The following is a 16,567-nucleotide window of genomic DNA, read 5'->3' as shown; positions in this document are numbered from 1 at the left end:
CTATAAAAACATTCCCCAAAATAGGTATCCAAAATTTCCAAGGGGCAACGACCAAAAATTTCAATGTGGAAGTGTTAACATTTTTTTGGAATATGCAAAAACTACAACACTCAGGACCATCAGATTTGGTGTGAGGAGAGTTACATACTTGTTCTTAATCCTCTAAGACCCCCAGCTCCCTAAGACAATCAGAACCCCTTATAAAACACAGCTAATGATAGAGAATAAATGTAAAAAGTGAGAGAAGGCTGTTTAGTCATCTCCCAAGTGTTCCTCAAAGCCATCCGACTCCGTGACCAACGCTCGCTCCAGGATGACCTTTCCCTCCTTGTACCTGGGGAGAACACACACTGGTAAGGCTCCTCCCATAGCACAGCCACACACACAGAACAGCACACTAGTAAGGCTCTTCCCACGGCACAGACACAGCCCTCAAAACACTTCAGATGGCTAACGAAAAGTAACACAACTCATGGGGCAGACACCTCTCCCTCTCTCTCTCTCTCTGTCTCTCTCTCTGTCTCTCTCTCTCTCTACATATACACTATACAAGTCTGCCTCGGGAATAACATTGTAGAGTCCCGTGCCTGTCCCAAGCCCGGGTAAAGAGTAGGGGATTCACGACTGGCCTAGCAAGCTGGTGACATATAAAGTGTTTTTTGCTTGTGATTCTCAAGGGCCAGCCTCGGACACAGGACGGACCAATCGCAGACGACCCAAGCAACGCTCAACCCGGTGGTGGAAGCAGCAGGGGTCATGTTTCTTAACCCTTTCATTGCTAAGCGCTCACACCGAGACGATCCCCTCAGGCACGCTCGGGCACCCCAGCGTGGGAAGGGGATGTCTTTTAACCTCTGTATCTCAAAAACTATTCATCACAGCTACAAAACACAAACACCATTGGAAAGAGGAGGCCAAGATCCATAAGATTCGGTGATGTAAGCCTCTCCTGGGAATGTACAGGCACGGTGAGGGGGTGTGGCCTGTGAAGATGTACATTTATGCGTGCGCGACGGTCAGCCGTAAAGCAACTACTGTAGATCTCTTGGTGATGGGGTGCTGGCAGGGCAGTATTGCCAGCTGTCAGGTGATAGGGGAAGCTATGCAAAAATGTCGCTTTATTGGGCAAGAACATCCACCAGTTGCTCGTCCATAGATTTGCCGCGCTGGGCTGACGTGATTTTCCACCAAATTCAGTGAAGAACACACTCAATTGGCAATCCTGTGTTGTGAGAAGTAGCGTTGGAACACACTCATACGCGGGAGATTTGAGTGCGGCAGGAGGTCACAGCGAGCGTTTAGCACCACCAGCAAATACGCCCAACACCCACTGCATGTGTTTAGCAATGAAAGGGTTAAGACGCATGATCCACGATGCTACCGGGTTAAGAGACATGATCCATGATGCTACCGGGTTAAGAGACATGATCCACGCTGCTACCGGGTCAAGAAACACGATCCCCAGAGCTACCGGGTTAAGAGACATGATCCACGCTGCTACCGGGTTAAGAGACATGATCCACGATGCTACCGGGTTAAGAGACATGATCCACGCTGCTACCGGGTTAAGCATGTTCGTAGATAACTTGACGCCACACAGCAAAGTCACCCTTGACGTATATGTGAAGCAAATACCAAAATAAGTTCCCAGATTACGATTTAGTAAAGTTTGCCTTAAAAAATAAAATAAAACCTTTAATTTCAACACAAACCAAACCTTTAATTTCAACACAAGCAAAACCTTTAATTTCAACACAAACAAAACCTTTAATTTCAACACAAACAAAACCTTTAATTTCAACACAAACAAAACCTTTAATTTCAACACAAACAAAACCTTTAATTTCAACACAAGCAAAACCTTTAATTTCAACACAAACAAAACCTTTAATTTCAACACAAACAAAACCTTTAATTTCAACACAAACAAAACCTTCAATTTCAACACAAACAAAACCTTTAATTTCAACACAAACAAACCCTTTAATTTCAACACAAACAAAACCTTTAATTTCAACACAAACAAAACCTTCAATTTCAACACAAACAAAACCTTTAATTTCAACACAAACAAAACCTTTAATTTCAACACAAACAAAACCTTTAATTTCAACACAAACAAAACCTTCAATTTCAACACAAACAAAACCTTTAATTTCAACACAAACAAAACCTTTAATTTCAACACAAACAAAACCTTTAATTTCAACACAAACAAAACCTTTAATTTCAACACAAACAAAACCTTTAATTTCAACACAAACAAAACCTTTAATTTCAACACAAACAAAACCTTTGTGTTAAACAAAACCTTTAATTTCAACACAAACAAAACCTTTAATTTCAACACAAACAAAACCTTTAATTTCAACACAAACAAAACCTTCAATTTCAACACAAACGCCTAAACCACTTGGATGTAAAAAGAAATGTTATCAATACTCGCTGTGTTTTACTATGATGGAAAAAGGAAGAAAATGGGAAAAATAGAAAATGGGTTATTTCATGGGATTCTCAACCTCTACTACTACTACTACTACTACTACTACTACTACTACTACTTACCGCTGGTTCTCCTCTGTAGCAAACTCGTAGATCCATCCAAGCTTGGCGCTACAGTTCTTGCAGGAGACGTCTCTCACCATGTGTCTGCCAGTTAGCATGACGCGATCCTGGACCTCGCTGAAAGTAGTGGCAGTTGTCTTATTTCTCGTCCATTTTTCTCCACTTTCTGCTAATGTTTTTTTAGGTTCCTTTACACCAGAAAATAGCTCAGTCTTTCTACTTTCCATCGCTACTTTGTGTTTTATTCTACCTCTTCTAGTTTTCTTATAAATGACAAAAGTATAACAACATTTATCAGGGAGAGAACGATGGTGTACACCGACACATTTTTTTTTTAGCTAAACTTCACGTGCATTTTTCTCCACTTTCCGCTAATGTTTTTCTAGTTTCCTTTACACCAGAAAATAGCTCAGTCTTTCTACTTTCCATCGCTACTTTGTGTTTTATTCTACCTCTTCTAGTTTTCTTATAAATGACAAAAGTATAACAACATTTATCAGGGAGAGAATGATGGTGTGCACTGACATTTTTTTTAGCTTAATTTCACGTGCATTTTTCTCCACTTTCCACTAATGTTTTTCTAGGTTCCTTTACACCAGAAAATAGCTCAGTCTTTCTACTTTCCATCGCTACTTTGTGTTTTATTCTACCTCTTCTAGTTTTCTTATAAATGACAAAAGTATAACAACATTTACCAGGGAGAGAATGATGGTGTGCACTGACATTTTTTTAGCTTAACTTCACGTCCATTTTTCTCCACTTTCTGCTAATGCTTTTTTAGTTTCCTTTATACCAGAAAATAGATCAATCCTTCTACTTTCCATCGCTATTTTGTTTTTTATTCTACCTCTTCTAGTTTTCTTATAAATGACAAAAGTATAACAACATTTACCAGGGAGAGAATGATGGTGTGCACTGACATTTTTTTAGCTTAACTTCACATCCATTTTTCTCCACTTTCCACTAATGCTTTTTTAGTTTCCTTTATACCAGAAAATAGATCAATCCTTCTACTTTCCATCGCTATTTTGTGTTTTATTCTACCTCTTCTAGTTATCTTATAAATGACAAAAGTATAACAACATTTACCAGTGAGAGAATGATGGTGTACACTGACATTTTTTTTAGCTAAACTTCACGTGCATTTTTCTCCACTTTCCGCTAATGCTTTTTTAGTTTCCTTTATACCAGAAAATAGATCAATCCTTCTACTTTCCATCGCTACTTTGTGTTTTATTCTACCTCTTCTAGTTTTCTTATAAATGACAAAAGTATAACAACATTTACCAGGGAGAGAATGATGGTGTGCACTGACATTTTTTTAGCTTAACTTCACATCCATTTTTCTCCACTTTCCACTAATGCTTTTTTAGTTTCCTTTATACCAGAAAATAGATCAATCCTTCTACTTTCCATTGCTATTTCGTGTTTTATTCTACCTCTTCTAGTTTTCTTATAAATGACAAAAGTATAACAACATTTATCAGGGAGAGAATGATGGTGTACACTGACATTTTTTTTAACTTAACTTCACGTGCATTTTTCTCCACTTTCCACTAATGCTTTTTTAGTTTCCTTTATACCAGAAAATAGATCAATCCTTCTACTTTCCATCGCTACTTTGTGTTTTATTCTACCTCTTCTAGTCTTCTTATAAATGACAAAAGTATAACAACATTTATCAGGGAGAGAATGATGGTGTACACTGACACATTTTTTTTTTAGCTAAACTTCACGTCCATTTTTCTCCACTTTCTGCTAATGCTTTTTTAGTTTCCTTTATACCAGAAAATAGATCAATCCTTCTACTTTCCATTGCTACTTTGTGTTTTATTCTACCTCTTCTAGTTATCTTATAAATGACAAAAGTATAACAACATTTACCAGGGAGAGGAAACGAATGTCGTCAGCATACCCCATCTTTCTTTCTCTGTGGTAAATGTTGTTCTACTTCTTCCATTTACAAGAACACCACAAAAGATGGAGCACAGTGCAAAGTAGCGCTGTAAAGTAGAGAGACTGAGCTACTTTTTGGTGTCAAGGAAAGTAAAAGAACATCAGCGGAAAGTGGAAAAAAATGGATGTGAACTTAAGCAAAAAAAATCAGGTTCAGGGAAGAAATAGCAATAGTTCACTGACCTGTACGTGAGATTGACGACCCGTTTGAAGAGGAAAGCTCGGCCAGTCGCCCCAGTGAACCTGTAAAGTAGAAGTAGTAGTAGTAGTAGTAGTAGTAGTAGTAATAGTAGTACCCAGCTGCTTGGTACAATAGGGAAAACAGCTTCAAACATATTATAGTTCAAAACCCATTGTGTTGTTCTTATAAACCATCGTCCTCTACCTCTCTCTATCTTTTCCTCTTTTTCTCCTTTATCCTGCTGCCTATCTTCTTCCCCTTGTACGTGAAGATAGACAAATAAATTCTCTTTCTCTCCATCCCTCTGTTTTTTCTCTCCGCCTCTCCGTCTCTCCACAAACAGCCATTGAAGTCGGAGGTAAAAGTTCAAATTTCCACTTTTTTTCACATTATTGCCTCCACCTTTCTCTACTTTTTTCCCTTTTCTCTCCTTTATCCTGCTGCCTATCTTCTTCCCCTTTTAAGTGAGGAGAGACAAATAAATTCTCTTTTTCTCCATACCTCCGTTTTTTTCTCTCCACCTCTCTGTCTCTCCACAAACAGCCATGGAAGTCGGAGGTAAAAGTTCAAATTTCCACTTTTTTTCACATTATTGCCTCCACCATTCTCTACCTTTTTCCTTTTCTCTCCTTTATCCTGCTGCCTATCTTCTTCCCCTCCCATGTGAAGAGAGACAAATAAATTCTCTTTCTCTCCATACCTCCAGTTTTTCTCTCCACCTCTCTGTCTCTCCACAAACAGCCATTGAAGTCGGAGGTAAAAGTTCAAATTTCCACTTTTTTTCACATTATTGCCTCCACCCTTCTCTACCTTTTCCCTTTTCTCTCCTTTATCCTCCTGCCTATCTTCCTCCCCTTTTAAGTGAGGAGAGACAAATAAATTCTCTTTCTCTCCATACCTCCAGTTTTTCTCTCCACCTCTCTGTCTCTCCACAAACAGCCATTGAAGTCGGAGGTAAAAGTTCAAATTTCCACTTTTTTTCACATTATTGCCTCCACCCTTCTCTACCTTTTCCCTTTTCTCTCCTTTATCCTGCTGCCTATCTTCCTCCCCTTTTAAGTGAGGAGAGACAAATAAATTCTCTTTCTCTCCATACCTCCAGTTTTTCTCTCCACCTCTCTGTCTCTCCACAAACAGCCATTGAAGTCGGAGGTAAAAGTTCAAATTTCCACTTTTTTTCACATTATTGCCTCCACCCTTCTCTACCTTTTTCCTTTTCTCTCCTTTACCCTGCTGCCTATCTTCTTCCCCTTGTACGTGAAGATAGACAATTAAATTCCCTACCAAAACCTTACCCAGCCTCACCTTGCCTAATCTACCGGTTAACGAGATATTGGCTTGCGGAGAGAGACCAAAAACATTCTTAATATGGAAACGGGAGAGGCAGCTTGCCGGCACAAAATACGAGTCATGAAGTTCAAACCCAACCTTGTAGATATGAGCTCGGTCCTGTTCGTCAAAATAGTGTAGCAAGTTGCACAGGAGAATAGTCGAGTCCCTCCGAGGTGCTCCAGAAATATCCGGCCCATATCAGTAGTAGTAGTAGTAGTAGTAGTTCTGGTGGTGTTCTGCTTCCTCTTCTAGTTCTGGAAATATGAAAACCGTATCAGTCGTAAACACGGGTAGCTCTCGATTTACGCGAGTTTGGTTTACGCGTTTTCGAAATACCGCGGGTCCAAAATACAAATAAATGTTTGTTATATATATACATGAGACGCCGCGTACAACATTGGGGTGGGCGCCAATCACGTGGGTTTGGAGTTAAGATCATTTACTACTATTTTAAGCCTTCCTCTTTTATCCGAGCAAGTGGTTCACCCCAAATCAACGCTGGAAATGGGGTAAAGAGTCTCGGGAAAAACATATCTTGCTCAAAGGTTAGGTCCGCGCGAGGCAGGATGGGTATGCTGGTGTGGAGTATTGGTACAGCAAGGCAGGGTGGGCATGCTGGTGTGGAGTATTGGTACAGCAAGGCAGGGTGGGCATGCTGGTATGGAGTATTGGTACAGCAAGGCAGGGTGGGCATGCTGGCGTGGAGTATTGGTACAGCAAGGCAGGATGGGTATGCTGGTATGGAGTATTGGTACAGCAAGGCAGGGTGGGCATGCTGGCGTGGAGTATTGGAACAGCAAGGCAGGGTGGGCATGCTGGCGTGGAGTATTGGAACAGCAAGGCAGGGTGGGCATGCTGGTATGGAGTATTGGTACAGCAAGGCAGGGTGGGCATGCTGGCGTGGAGTATTGGAACAGCAAGGCAGGGTGGGTATGCTGGTATGGAGTATTGGTACAGCAAGGCAGGGTGGGCATGCTGGCGTGGAGTATTGGAACAGCAAGGCAGGGTGGGCATGCTGGTATGGAGTATTGGTACAGCAAGGCAGGATGGGCATGCTGGTGTGGAGTGTGACAGGCTCTGGGAGGGAGGGACACACTTGCCATGTCTAGCTCATCTAATGAATTTTTCACACAATTTCTAACTTTGATATTCAGTAGCTGCCTCAATGTACTTTTGTTTGTTGTACTGTTAATAATTGACTAGTGACCATTGTTAAGTAGTTCTTTCTGAGCAAACATGACTAGCTACATTAATTACAACAATCTGCATTATCTTCCAACTTCCGGCTGCTCTAGACCCCAGTAGATCACAATGGTCCGGCTAAAACAATACTTCTGGTGGATTTTCTTCTTTTTTCAAAACCCAAAGTGTTTTTGTTGTTTTGTTTTTTGTGTTTCTTTTTTCTTTTTGCGCTTCGAACATAACACAGGCAGGTTTGTCCTTACATAAGCTTCATTTTGGTAGCAAAATGATGATCCTGCCTTCAAAACAAACAAAAAAATTGCAATTTGAAGTTGCAAAAACTTCAACTGCAATTTCTGAGGTTTTTAAAAACTGGCGCTAAACCCAATACAGGAAATCCCCGATATACGAAAGCTCGATGTACGAAAATTCGGATATACGAAAGTGAAAAATATAGGACAATTTTCGGTTCACGAAAGACATGCTTCGCATATACGAAAAGTACGACAGTTTCCGCGCCCACTGTTTCGTACCCGATGTCTATATCGGTCGCCGCGCGCCGTCAACAGCCTCACGCACACTCGCAGTGATTAGGCAGCAAGTGTCCATGTCCAGTCCCCTCCACTTCAACGCTCATCACTTAGCGTTGCCAGTTTGAACCTTGCTTCGACTCGAATCCGAAACACATCCCAGCCAGCGTGAGGAAACGTGAGGGTGATGGAGGGTTGGGAGCTTGGAGTGGTCTTGGTGGTGTACTGTTTGGCACGTGTTTCAGACACGAGTCGAAACTGGCCTTTCACAACAGGAAGTAAACATTGGCAATGTTAAGTGATGAGTTGTAGTGACGAGTTAGAGGATTGTCCTAACATATGTAATGCATTTCTATAACAGTAAAGGAACAGGAAATGGTAATTGTTTTAATTATTTATGAGCCTTGCGTTTCATTGTATTGTGAGTAGTAAATTGCTTTTTAAGCATAGTTATATTTAACTTTTTTCTTTTTTTTTTTTTTTGCTGCTGGTCCCTAACCCCCTATTTATTAACAATCCTATGGAAATGGCCGATATACGAAAAATCGATAAACGAAAGGTTTTTCAGTCCCTAACCTTTCAATATAGGGGATTTCCTGTACTACCTCATATATATGTATGTATATATATATATATATATATATATATATACATACATATATATATATATATATATATATATATATATATATATATATATATATATATATATATGAGGCACAGCATTGTGTAAGTGATGCCGATTATTCTCAGCACTTGAATACAGGTCACCAACTTGACGGCGATGATGACGATCAAGAACGGGCGCCAGAAATTAATTTAATTCTGCATGACTTGATCGCTCCGTCAAGTGACTTTTACAGGCAATTGGCAGCAACATCCAGGCAGGAGCACAATACTCAGCGTGGGGTACAAGGAATGCATAAAAGGGTTTGATTACAGTTGAGTCACATGCATATATCTGAAGCACTTACAAAGTAAGCCTGTCTACTGTGCAATAGTGGAAGGCACGGAACGGATGTGCTTCTCAAATGTCGGTTCAGTTTAGAATCATGAGTGACTCCCAACAAACGTATGCTAGAAACATCCGTAATTTGTTCCCAAAAAATATGCTCTACAAGCGCAAGCTCAAGAATGTATCCCTTAACTACTGCCATGGGTGGATGGTGGCCACCCAAAGCATCACCAGCCAACAGTAATATGATGAGTCCTCGCAGGCCTTGCCCGCCTTGGCAATGATTTCTGAAGGGCCTAAACGCTCCCTTCAAACAAATGAAAGTCCAGGACCAGGCAATGTATGTCCTATTTCACTGATGCAATACTCTGAAATACTCTTTTCTTCCACAACCGGTCACAATCAGATTCCTTATGCCCTCTCATCCGGATTGGATGATGTGTTAAGACAGAAGAACCGGGTAATTACGGGTCATCAGTCTAACTTCAGTTGTAGGGAAGCTACTCGGGAGCATCATTAGAGGCACCTTGTAAGTTAGCATGAAGGTCACTCAGTAATAAGGGCTTCTCAACATGGCTTGCGTAACAAGAGTTTCTGCTTGTGGAGCCTAGTGACCTTTTACAATGACCTCGTCACGGTTTATGACATGCTCACTGGACGTAGTCTATCTCAGTGTTCAGATTTTTGAGAGTTACCTCCACCACAGACCACACGCTGGTTAAGCACCTGACAGCAATGGGTGGTGAGCAATGGCTTTGATTCAAGAATGGATGCTTGGCCCTGGTGGTGTCCCTCAGGCCTTGGGTTTTGGCCCAGCGCTGGGTTATACCTGATACCAATGATCAATTATACTTGTGTAATTGTGTGGGGTACAAGAAGCCTGACATCTACCACTCTACCACTCAGCGAATGACCAGTGTTGTGTAGGTCTTCAAAATGACACTGCGCGAATTCGTAACGTAACCGATCATGGGCGCTGATTAGTGTTTATACTCAGAGACAAATTGTGTGTTCATGTTGAGGGAGTTGGGTACAATGTAATGCCCAAACACGGCCCAGTAACTATGAGGATGCCAAGTTTATTAAATGGACATGAGTTGGGTATTCACGAAAGCAATCAAGACTCACTCCTTCACTACGACTTTTGAATAAGTGTATCGAGGATTATTATCAAGCTAACATCGTAATCGTTGACGCCCCTTGCAGACCACTACCCTAGCAGTACAGCAGTCCTGACGCCAGATATCCCCGGCCAGAGTGGCGAGACTGCGGTTAGGGGATGTGGCGACGTGGGCGGGATGGGTGAAATGCTGACGACCCTTCCGCTGCAGGCTTTGCGGACTTCAAAGGCACGTCATTTAAATTGCGAGGGTGTGCTTCTACGGCCAGTCGGGAGAGACCGTTGGGGGGCATCCTACAGCAGCACGAATTCCAGGGCCCCGCGTGCTACTGATGCAGGATCTAAATGTATCAAATGTATCAAATGTGTGAAGTAATAATCCAGGCCCGGAGGCTGCTTCTCAATGTAACTGTCGGGCTTTTTTCCGATCGCTGGCTCAGTCGCTCTCTCGCCACATGCCCTTGTCTAGCTCATGTCTTGAACACGCTTGGTGTGTCCGACGACGGGTGTGCAGCATGGGGTGGTTGGGTCGGAGATAGTGTTGACTGGCTGCTCCGTACGCCATCAGCGGCTGGGTTATGCACGAACGAATATGTTTGTCGCCAAATCGTGAAACGGATAAGTGAAAGGGTATAAGTAGTGAGGTTGGGGGGCAGGCTCTGTGGTGTGTTGGTGTGGTGGGGCCGCTCGGTGTTGACTGACAGAGTAAAAGTGTTATGGGGTGTACTATGATTGATGTAGACGAATATGCTTGTGAACTGTAATGCCATATTGTCAAGTTTGGAGCGAAGCGAAGCGATGGTGTGGCGCTCGGTGGCGGTGGTGGCGGGCAGATGTTTGTACGCCCAAGTTGTCAACGCAGCAGCAAGGGAGAGATAAGAGCTGACTGGGGTGCCCGGGGGTGCCACACGTCTCCACCTACGAGGGCAGCGAGGGTATCGGGAAAGTTGACTGTCCCGGCTATGTATCAATTTTTGGCCTGTAGTGCACACCAAATGACCTCTGTGTTGGTAATTCGTCTTGTGCCAATAGTGAGGACTGCTCTAGTGAGTCTGTTTAGTGTGTGGTGGTGGTGGTCGTGCTATTTTCTAGGTTTGACCGCTTCTGAGTAAAGGGAGCGAGTTCCACACGGCTTGCGTCAGTCACCTTCATCCCACCACGGTGCTGACGGCGCCTACAGTCAAACACTTGGGACGTAGACGCTGCCTTATTCTCAACGCTGACCAGTTACGACCGACGACGGGCCGCAGGACGGGGCTGCAGGACGGGATGAGGCTGCAGGTTGGAACAAGGCTGCAGGTTGGAACAAGGCTGCAGGTCGGAACGAGGCTGCAGGTCGGAACGTGCACGTGAATCGTGACATGCCATACATGTCCTCGTGTGCCGGGCATACAGGGCGGTGCAAACAGAAAGGTAGACGGAATATAAACAACATTTTTGTAAGGAACGTTAGACTCGAGTGTTGAGCAAGGAAGGCTGACCCGCTCGGTCGGGGCGTGGTGTACAGATTATAATAACCGCTGTGAGGCAGGTGTGGAAGAGGCACCGGAGCCGACAGACCCTACGGGGGTCGTCATCCCCGTCGGCCCTGCGACTGGGGAGGAGTCAACACGCTTGTTCGCGACAATGGTAGAGGATCACATGAAGCTGAGGGTAAGGGATGAACGTGATCATCAGCCTCGACGAGATATGGCACGCGACAACAGTCATCGGGCCACAAATGAGGAAACACGTTGTGAGCGCGAGGAAAACACTTCAGGGCTTTCCGTCAGGGTGGACACACCGGCCCAGCACGCCACGAGGCAGATGGAGAAGACACAGGGCCCTCGACTGGCGAGGAAATACATATTGGACGCGATCTTATATGGTCAGTCCAAGGCTTCTTCCCGGTGAGGCCTGATGGTCGCCCCAGCCCGTTCTGGCGCAGGCGAGTGTTTATAGTGGCGCCATCTTGCCTTGGCTCATGCTGCCCCCCGGAGCTCATCTTTAATCCTAGAATCTGAAGTCCAGGTTGATAGGTGGTCTTCTGGACAGCATGTGGGTAGTTTTAAGCCACTCGGCGGCAGCACCACAACAATGCTTCCCGTATGACAAAAAATAATTATATAAAAATCACTATATATGTTATTTTATACAGAAAGTAATTTTACAAACAAATATCAAAGACAAATAATATGAAGCACAAGTCAGTGTGTTCGGGTTGTTCCGGAGACTCCCACAACTGCCGGCAACACTCAGGGCACACGCCTCACCCCGGGGTTTAGCAGCCACAGTTTCCCTATTCTTGAGGCACAGGAACTACATTTGGCCAACAATGTGAAGCTAACCTGACGTATCGTGCGAGACAGAGGGTGAACGGGAGGAAAATACGCGTCGTAACGTCCCTCCCCCTTCCTCCTGCCTCCACCAGCCGCTCCTTAAAATATGGATGGTTCTGTACCGGAGGATGGGATGGTGCGTCCCTTACTTGTTTCAGCTCAAGGTGGCCGCAGCCCTGACCAAGACTGTTCCCGGTGTTCTCCTCCCTGAGCACTCTCGTCTTGGGCTAACAAAGGGAACCCATGTCCTCCACTGGTACACAGAGACGCGCCAGTCCTCGGCCAAAGACAGACTTGGGCGGTCTATCGGCATCCTCCCCTCCCCTTCATGAGCGTCACCTGGCAAGGGTCTGCGGGCCCTCCTCGGAGCAGCTTACGCATTTGACCCTGACGGCCTCCTTATAGCCGCTGTCCCCACCCGTGAGTTGGTGATAAATAAAAAAGATAATAAAAGGTCTTGCCCAAACAGGAAGCTTGTACACCAAGTCACTTCTCGTGAGCCAAGGCATTTTTATGTATATTATTTGCTCATAACTCAAAACACTTGTAAACTAAGGAACTCGTAAACCAAGGTAAAGACTCTGCATATACCGTGTGTGTGTATGTAATGGCCAGTGTGGCGCCACGGAGAGGGAAAGTGTGGGTCAGCAGAAGAGAGGAGGAGGACTTGTGCCGCGACAACACCACACAGGGCACAAGATGAAGGCGCGCCACGTGTGGTGCGGCGGGAACACCACACGCAGCGCCGCCGTGCCCTCGCAGTGTGCCGGGCACCTGGGCAGGGACGGTTCAAGTGGCCATTACACGGGAACAGTGTTGGCGGAGCAGGGTGCTGCCTGGCGGGACGCTGCTCGCCCACGCTGGGGCGGACTTGGGCGGATTAGTCTGGAGGTATTTCTTCTGTGCGGCGGCACGGTCAGCTGACGTTTTCTGTGACACATGCTTGAAAGAACGGATGTCCGAGGATGACTAAAGTGTTCATCGTAGACGCATTTTTGTTTCTCATTTTAACCCCTTCAACACAAGGACATGCATACTGTGTCCTGTGTGCCCCGTACCATACCTGGGGACATGCATACTGTGTCCTGTGTGCCCCGTACCATACCTGGGGACATGCATACTGTGTCCTGTGTGCCCCGTATCATACCCGGGGACATGCATACTGTGCCCCTGTGTGCCCCGTACCATACCCGAGGACATGCATACTGTGTCCTGTGTGCCCCGTACCATACCCAAGGACATGCATACTGTGCCCCTGTGTGCCCCGTACCATACCCAAGGACATGCATACTGTGTCCTGTGTGCCCCGTACCATACCCAAGGACATGCATACTGTGTCCTGTGTGCCCAGTACCATACCCAAGGACATGCATACTGTGTCCTGTGTGCCCCGTATCATACCCGAGGACATGCATACTGTGTCCTGTGTGCCCCGTACCATACCCAAGGACATGCATACTGTGTCCTGTGTGCCCCGTACCATACCCAAGGACATGCATACTGTGTCCTGTGTGCCCCGTACCATACCCAAGGACATGCATACTGTGTCCTGTGTGCCCCGTACCATACCCAAGGACATGCATACTGTGTCCTGTGTGCCCCGTACCATACCCAAGGACATGCATACTGTGTCCTGTGTGCCCCGTACCATACCCAAGGACATGCATACTGTGTCCTGTGTGCCCCGTACCATACCCAAGGACATGCATACTGTGTCCTGTGTGCCCCGTACCATACCCAAGGACATGCATACTGTGTCCTGTGTGCCCCGTACCATACCCAAGGACATGCATACTGTGTCCTGTGTGCCCCGTACCATACCCAAGGACATGCATACTGTGTCCTGTGTGCCCCGTACCATACCCAAGGACATGCATACTGTGTCCTGTGTGCCCCGTATCATACCCGAGGGCATGCATACTGTGTCCTGTGTGCCCCGTACCATACCCAAGGACATGCATACTGTGTCCTGTGTGCCCCGTACCATACCCAAGGACATGCATACTGTGTCCTGTGTGCCCCGTACCATACCCAAGGACATGCATACTGTGTCCTGTGGGCCCCGTACCATACCCAAGGACATGCATACTGTGTCCTGTGTGCCCCGTACCATACCCAAGGACATGCATACTGTGTCCTGTGTGCCCCGTACCATACCCAAGGACATGCATACTGTGTCCTGTGTGCCCCGTACCATACCCAAGGACATGCATACTGTGTCCTGTGTGCCCCGTACCATACCCAAGGACATGTATACTGCGTTCCTGTGTGCCCCGTACCATACCCAAGGACATGCATACTGTGTCCTGTGTGCCCCGTACCATACCCAAGGACATGCATACTGTGTCCCTGTGTGCCCCGTACCATACCCAAGGACATGTATACTGCGTTCCTGTGTGCCCCGTACCATACCCGAGGACATGTATACTGCGTTCCTGTGTGCCCCGTACCATACCCGAGGGCATGCATACTGTGTCCTGGCTCTCTTTAGTCAATATACAAGTTATTTAATCTCTATATTTATGGTTATATCTCAGAATTATCAATTAATTTATGCTTCTTTATGAGCACCATTTAATTCTGCATGTTTTCATATATAATACATGATGATTGTGTTGAGTTTATGGCTGAAAACTTGTTATATTCAATAGCGACATTTGAAATTTGGCGCGCGCGGCGATCTCGGATACGTGGCGGGGCACTGTTTTGGCCCGGCCGTAGTGAAATGGTTAAGTTATGTTAGGTTAAGTTATGTTAGGTTAAGTTATGTTAGGTTAAGTTATGTTAGGTTAAGTTATGTTAGGTTAAGTTATGTTAGGTTAAGTTATGTTAGGTTAAGTTATGTTAGGTTAGGTTATGTTAGGTTAAGTTATGTTAGGTTAAGTTATGTTAGGTTAGGTTATGTTAGGTTAAGTTATGTTAGGTTAAGTTATGTTAGGTTAAGTTATGTAAGGTTGCTGTTAGGTTAGGTTATGTTTGGTTAAGTTATGTTAGGTTAAGTTACGTTAGGTTAAGTTATGTTAGGTTAAGTTATGTTAGGTTAAGTTATGTTAGGTTAAGTTATGTTAGGTTAAGTTATGTTAGGTTAACTTATAATAGGTTAAGTTATGTTAGGTTAGGTTATGTTAGGTTAAGTTATGTTAGGTTAAGTTATGTTAGGTTAGGTTATGTTAGGTTAAGTTATGTTAGGTTAAGTTATGTTAGGTTAAGTTATGTTAGGTTAAGTTATGTTAGGTTAAGTTGTTAGGTTAAGTTATGTTAGGTTAAGTTATGTTAGGTTAAGTTATGTTAGGTTAAGTTATGTTAGGTTAAGTTATGTTAGGTTAAGTTATGTTAGGTTAAGTTATGTTAGGTTAAGTTATGTTAGGTTAAGTTATGTTAGGTTAAGTTATGTTAGGTTAAGTTACGTCAAGTTAAGTTACATTAGGTTAAATTTTGGGTCTGGATCTGGATGTATGATGCGCACGGGACCTTTCTGGTGCATAACACACATATTGAATTAGTTCCATTAAGTTAAGTTACGTTAGGTTAGTTTATATTTGCTTGGCACGTTGACAGGCCTGGGTGTTGCGGCGACGGGGGAAGGGGGGGAGGGGTAAACTACACAGGCTGAGGGGGCGGGGCAGGGGCGGGGCAGGGCGGGTGCAAAACAGGCATTGAAAAGTCCGTTATTGATTGCTGGAAATAAAATACTCTCGTCTCCATGATAACAATCCATCACATTCGGTTCAGTAGTAGTAGTAGTAGTAGTAGTAGAAGCACATACTCACTACTACTACTACTACTACTTATACTACTACTACTACTACTACTACCACAACGACGCAATTTCCCACGTAACAAAGAAACACAAACCACTTCTCCTATTTCCCTAACTATCCGCCTCCTCCAGCCTCCCTCAAGTGACTATTAGACTATTTAGCGTACTATTCCAGGCCGTGACTCACCTGGATGGCCGATAGAGGCGAAAATAGGGCGAGAAAGGCGATGATTTGAGCCCTGGGGGATTTTTGGGGCGAAGATTGAGCGTCGACGAGCCTAGTAATATTATGGTAAGGTCTTGGTCTGGGTCTGGGAAGGTGTGGTTTCAGAATTGTTATTTAGGATTGTTATTTATCTGGGAAGTTGTGGCTTTAAAATTGTTATTTATTTGGGATGTTGTTATTTAGGATTGTTATTTAGGAGCGTTATTTATGTGCGAATTTGTGATTTGAACAAACACTTTAGACACGTACCCTTCATCCATCTATAGACTTAAATCATGGAGTTTGCTTGTATGTATAGAATATGAGTTTTTGCATACAATTTAACCTGTGCACACTTCGATCCCTTCTACTTTGTTGTTTACCCATTGTTAAACATACATACACACACATATATACATAGACACCCATACACACATATATACATAGACACCCATACACAGAC

General features: G+C 44.3%; 1 protein-coding gene across 50 annotated transcripts in view; it reads right to left on the bottom strand.

The window, feature by feature from the left end:
- Positions 1-16,202, bottom strand: part of LOC126994921 (protein yippee-like 5) — a 17,345-nt gene extending 1,143 nt beyond the window's left edge. The window contains exons 1-9 of one of the 50 annotated variants that reach the window (XR_007749706.1): positions 16,087-16,202; positions 6,131-6,288; positions 4,705-4,764; positions 2,336-2,682; positions 2,126-2,293; positions 2,006-2,077; positions 1,886-1,957; positions 1,742-1,837; positions 1-1,693 (exon numbers count right to left, since the gene is read on the bottom strand). The exon at positions 1-1,693 is cut by the window's left edge and continues 1,143 nt beyond it. Coding sequence is in view for 1 of the 50 variants with exons in the window: in XM_050854194.1 (XP_050710151.1) it covers positions 253-334; positions 2,566-2,682; positions 4,705-4,764; positions 6,131-6,231 (360 nt within the window). In the remaining 49 variants the exon portion in view is untranslated. The other 49 variants (XR_007749716.1, XR_007749704.1, XR_007749709.1 and 46 more) reach the window with 49 other exon arrangements.
- Between the last annotated feature and the right edge of the window lie 365 nt (positions 16,203-16,567).

The sequence above is a fragment of the Eriocheir sinensis genome, unplaced genomic scaffold (assembly GCF_024679095.1).
Source record: "Eriocheir sinensis breed Jianghai 21 unplaced genomic scaffold, ASM2467909v1 Scaffold923, whole genome shotgun sequence".
NCBI classification, from domain to species: Eukaryota; Metazoa; Arthropoda; class Malacostraca; order Decapoda; family Varunidae; genus Eriocheir; species Eriocheir sinensis.
This window is presented reverse-complemented; position numbering and strand designations above follow the sequence as displayed.